At 32.2% G+C, this 5411-nt stretch overlaps 1 protein-coding gene across 1 annotated transcript; it reads right to left on the bottom strand.

Moving 5' to 3' along the window:
• Positions 1-2982: 2982 nt before the first annotated feature.
• Positions 2983-4305, bottom strand: LOC141661202 (uncharacterized). The gene is made up of 3 exons (XM_074468186.1): positions 4159-4305; positions 3986-4047; positions 2983-3463 (listed from the first exon to the last, which is right to left on the bottom strand). Exons 1-3 carry the CDS (start codon positions 4214-4216, stop codon positions 3338-3340), a joined length of 246 nt encoding a protein of 81 aa, XP_074324287.1. The 5' UTR covers positions 4217-4305; the 3' UTR covers positions 2983-3337.
• Positions 4306-5411: the final 1106 nt, after the last annotated feature.

Genomic DNA, 5411 nt, shown 5'->3' with positions numbered 1-5411 from the left:
AAATTTTTTTGTGTGTCAGTATGTTTTGTTTAAAGTATTTGTGTTTGTTGGTGTTAGTTCCGCTGGAAAGTATTTATATGATTTTTTGGTAGATTTGGATTTCTTGCATCGAAACTGATGAATATCACAAGTGCTTACTTTTCACACCACAAGATTGTTTGGGGGCATTTGTTCCTCCGGTTTTAGTTGATGTAACTAAAAATTCTGAATATTGGGCTACAGATGGCATTAATGTGACGGTCAATTGTGATGCTGCTATCTTTAGGGTTGGTGTTGAGTGGATTGCTGGGAAAGTTATTATAAGCGTTTTTATTTTAAAGAATATTATTCTATTTGTTAAGCAATCTGAAAACAAGACGACTACTTGTTTAGTTCGTTTATTTGTTTTTCAATCAGGTTGTATTATCAGTTCGGAGGTCTGTTCCGACTATTTTTCAGTATTTTAATGAATGCATTCTACTTTGTTTGTCAAAAAAGAAAAAATTACGTTTCAAGTTTGCAAGCGAATCAACCTTAAAATAATTTTGAAAAAAATAAAATAAAAGTTGCATAACTGATTGCAGATGTTGCAAATCGTATTTTTAAAAATAGAACTTAAAAATATGTATATTTGAAAATAAGTTTAAAAATGACAGTATTTTTGAAATAATTTTTAAAAAATACTATATATTTTTTAAAATAAAAGCCTTAATATTTTATGTATTTTAAGTATATTCATATATTGGATAACTGAGATATTTTATCAATATTAAAATGTATTATATATAGAGAGTTTGATGCTCCTAGTTATATATTCGCATACTGAAAAGATGTTTCAAATGAATCTACGAGGGTTACATCTGTAATTGAACGATTTAATTAAAAAAATTATTAAATTTATCATTGAAGTATATTATGTAATCATTTAACTCCTATAAATACTTATTTAGGGTCATTTTTCTCTTATATATAAATGTGCTTGTTAGTTTAATAAAATAAATCCAAAATTGTAATATTATAGATTCGAAACTGTAAAAAAATAAATTAAAAGTTAAAAATATAGTTAAAAATAACTTCTAGAGATATATAGGAATGAGGAGCACCCTCACCCACTTTTTAGGAGTTTATATGAGAATTCATATCGGCATGTTGCCCCCATTTAGAAATAATAATTATTTTGGCTTTGTGGGGGTATTGAATAATGGACAAGTACGTGTTTGGACATTTTGGAGTTCTAAAGAATTGCAGTGCTTATGCAAAAATAGCCAATCAAAGTTGATTTATATAGAATTTCTATTGCCAAGTTATTGAGGTTCGAGAATGTTAGTTATGTATTCCCATTAGCTATATGGGGGGGCTAAGGGTTTTCTATGGATCTGAGATGGCTCTAAATTTCAAAAATATTCTTCAAAACATGATAAAAGGAATATCTAGTCAGATACTACAATTCAAAGATTCCTGATTAAAATATCAACATATGTATTCGACTGAGAGCTCAAAATATCACAGGAAATTTATGTGATAGTTTGTTGTGTTTCTGGTAGAAAGAAAAAACACCACCATAGTTCCGCAAAACTATATTCATCTTTTGGTCTTTCGTACGAGGAAGATACACATCATGAATGTGCATTGCTGGGAACTCATATACACACATTTGGGATATGTGGAACAGAACTCGTGGAATAAGGTTCAAACTTTTTTTATAAGAAGATATACATGTCTAACATGTGTAAAACCTCTCACTACCATGGAGTATTCATGTCTCATTTTGGGCTAACATCTTGAACAAATGGTATGTTGGGCAAAGAATTCCAAGAAGATGTACGATTGATCGTCCCAAAACCAGTTTATCAACTTTATAACTGGACAAGTCTATTTAGTCCTGTCCAGCATCCTTCAATTATATCTGTTTCCTAAAGAAAGATATGGTTAAATCCCCATCCTGGAAGTACCATCCCCGAGACCTAATTCCCACATCATTTGTGGTTTCTTGCAATTAGCTAATCAGCTACTAGAACAAAACATTACACAGGCCATGTTCATCAGACTCAGCCCTACCTGACAGCAATATGTAAACCCCTCTGACAGATCCAACACCACAATATTAGGCAACATAATCCTTGTGAGGCCAGGTTAGGGAACCCACCCCAACAAGTTCATCTAATACTTGAACTCAAAAAGAATGGATGGGACATGTATGCTGGGAGCTGAAGCTATACTACTTGAGACAAGTCCTATTCTACATAGTTGTCTGAGAGACTAACCCATAACCCGAGCCAGGACCTAAAGTTACACTCTTTCCAAAATCAAACTGCACAACAATAGGTACGACAATTCCTGCCAGAGACTCAAGTAACATGCTAAACCCTTCCTAGTCCCAACAAGACTATACCCTCGTCGATAAGACCGTACCCTTGTCAACATGAGCCTCTTCAGTCTTCACATAATTAAACTCAGCACCTTTAATCACAATCTCTCGATTCAACAGCAAAAGCCATCTTTCTAAACACCTAGAGTCTGACTCTTGCCACATAGAAGGCCGTACAACTGCGGAAGGCCTTTCCTTTTTCTAATTCATTAAGGTCAGTCTTGTAAATGCCTTATTCATAACTTTACATTAGAGGCTATTTTGTCAGAGGATCGAACACGTCTCAGTCGATACGGAGTACCGACGCTTGACTATCGCACTAACATGACCTTAATTATATACATACTGATTTGCATAACAAAGAAATTCTGCAATTGTGCACATGAACAGCGATATTTGTACACTAGTTTCTAGTAGCAGCTATAACAATCTGTAGATACTTAATTCAAAACTTCTACAATTGTGTAAACTTACATCACGGAGTCTTGCTGTTATTGGTATATCAGGTTAGGCCAGGTGGTGAAAATGTTGCAGTATCTTCATCAATCAACTAATGATTCGGAAGACATTAAAGAGAAAGAAACACGTGAAAGAAGACATGAAAGCTTAAAAGATGCCTTCTCGCTCTTACCAAGTCATCCAAAAGTAATATATATATATATATATATAATAAAATGTCATTACATGTTAGCTCAAAATTCATTACTCCCAATGACATTACTCAGTAAAATATTCACCAAAAAGATTTTAGTGGAGTGTTTTATGAACATCTTTATCACATCATCAGACGAACAAAAAAATACACACAGGAAGAATTATTTTGAAGATAGCAAACTGAAATTATCATTAAGTCGATATTGGTAAATACCAAGTAAGAACAGACCTCCAACATAATGAAAAGACAGGGATGAATTTGAGCTAAATGACTGAATTTCCAAGATTGGAACTTGGTAACTGTTGACATGAAAATCTAGATAACTTGGGCACAATTTAGTTATCAAGTTCCATTGCCTGAGCAGCTTTAGCTTTGGCCAATGGTGTCAGTCTTGTCTTCAACTTTTTCTTGCCAACAGTGAAACTTGCACCCTTTTTCTTCTTCTTCTCCATCCCATCCACCTAAAACAATTCACAAAAAATTAAACTTCAGTCTAACAAAAAGCGTGTTATGCTTCAACTTCTTCACTTAAATCGGGTTTTTACATAATCATTGGTTATGATACAATTATGCGGAGGAAAGCTTTAAGCTGCTACTGATAATCATCTTCTCTATTACAAATAAAAATAAAATTAAAAATACAAAGTGACAACCACGATAAACAAATACGAACCCTGCAAAGATTGAACAGAACAGAGACCACAACTAAAAGACTAACAAAGAACAATCTCCCCCACCGAACACACACGGCGTATTAAAACACCTCACCAATGTAAAAACTCCGAAATTTCACCAGAACATTGATCCTAACGTCTTATGTTTCAAGGTGAATTATGTAAAATTTGTAGCATCACCAAAGCAAAATCAAAACCACCTTGAAATATATTTCTAAATAATCATTTTCTCAATTAAAACTCTACAAATCAACACAATACATACAAATCACAAAATAAATATACAAAAACAAATTCAAAGATACTTACTTTCATCTTGTTCTTCTTAGCTTGTAGCTTCTGAGCTAGCTTCTCAAGCTGTTCTTTTTCCCCTAATTTTAAGAACAATAAATCAGCCAAAACAATATATATACACAGAAATCAATACATAAAATGAGAAATTGAGTAAATGGGGTGGTGTAAAATAGAGTAAGAATAGTTACTTCGAAGCTCGAATTCATATTGTCTCTTCCTGCGACCCAAATTGTTCTTCTTGGACATTTTTTTTTGGAACCCTAACCCTAGCGATTAATCGGGTCGTCAATACCCGAGGGTGAATATATATAGTTTTGAAATCGGGCTGCATTGGGGTGTGATGGGTTACCTCATACCCGGTCCACTTAGAAGTGCTCTATTCTTTTTTCAAATTAATACTTTTTGTCCGGGTTAAATATCAAATTTACCACTATATAATTAACGAAATATCAAATTTACCGTCGATTAATTCGGGGTCTTAAGTTGGTCATTTTCACATATAAATACTAATTTTCGGTGATAAATTTGAGATGTCGTTATCTTATAACTGACTTGAAAAGTGGTCATTTTCAGACCAAACTAATTCAAAGTAGCCAATTTGAGACCCCAAATTTATCAGTGATAAATTTGAAATTTTGTTAATTATATAATGGTCAACTTGATAATTAACCCCTTTTTGTTTATGTTTTTCTTTTGCAACACAATTTGTTACTTATTTACGGGTCTCATTTCATTTACTCCTTTAATTTACGGGGCACATCTCTTACTTTTTAAGAAATTATAAATTTATTAAATATATCGACAGATTCAAGTTACAAACGTGAACGAGAAAATCAGCTATATAATAAAATTTAATCGTTGAAATACGTACCATATCGAGTATGTTGTTGTCGTTACATTCTTTACATTCTTGTACTTTTAGTACTTTTCTAAAAAATTTAACTGTATGAGAAGTCAAAATTTCAAATATGTCAAAAAAACGGAATAAAACTATGTTGAATATTCTTACACATCTCATCATACTTAATAATTTTCGCTTCAGTTAAAATTATCCCATTAACAAAATCGTTAAGTGGAAAAACTCAACTTAAATCAATATAATTATATTTTCATGCATTCCGGCTGTTCACCAAAACATTATTCCGTCTAACAGTTGTTCTCGTTCTAATCTTTTGAGTAGGGGTAAGAAAATCTAACTATGCCCGTTTTTAGGTGGAATTCCTGCGAAAGAGTTCTTAAACTTAAATTATATAGTTTGTATCATACCCTGTGAAAATAATAAAGTTTAAATTAGTAAGTGTGAAATTGTGAAATAATAAATTATTCAAAAAAATAAGAAAAGGGTATTCTGTGAACCAAAAAATTATATATTCCGAAAAAAAGTGTCAAATACTACTTGCAATAATACAAAAAAAAATTATTTGTAACATTACCGACAGAA

This window comes from Apium graveolens, chromosome 5, assembly GCF_009905375.1.
Source record: "Apium graveolens cultivar Ventura chromosome 5, ASM990537v1, whole genome shotgun sequence".
Lineage (NCBI taxonomy): Eukaryota > Viridiplantae > Streptophyta > Magnoliopsida > Apiales > Apiaceae > Apium > Apium graveolens.
Note: the sequence above shows the minus strand (reverse complement) of the source record. Positions and strands in the feature narration are given on the sequence as shown.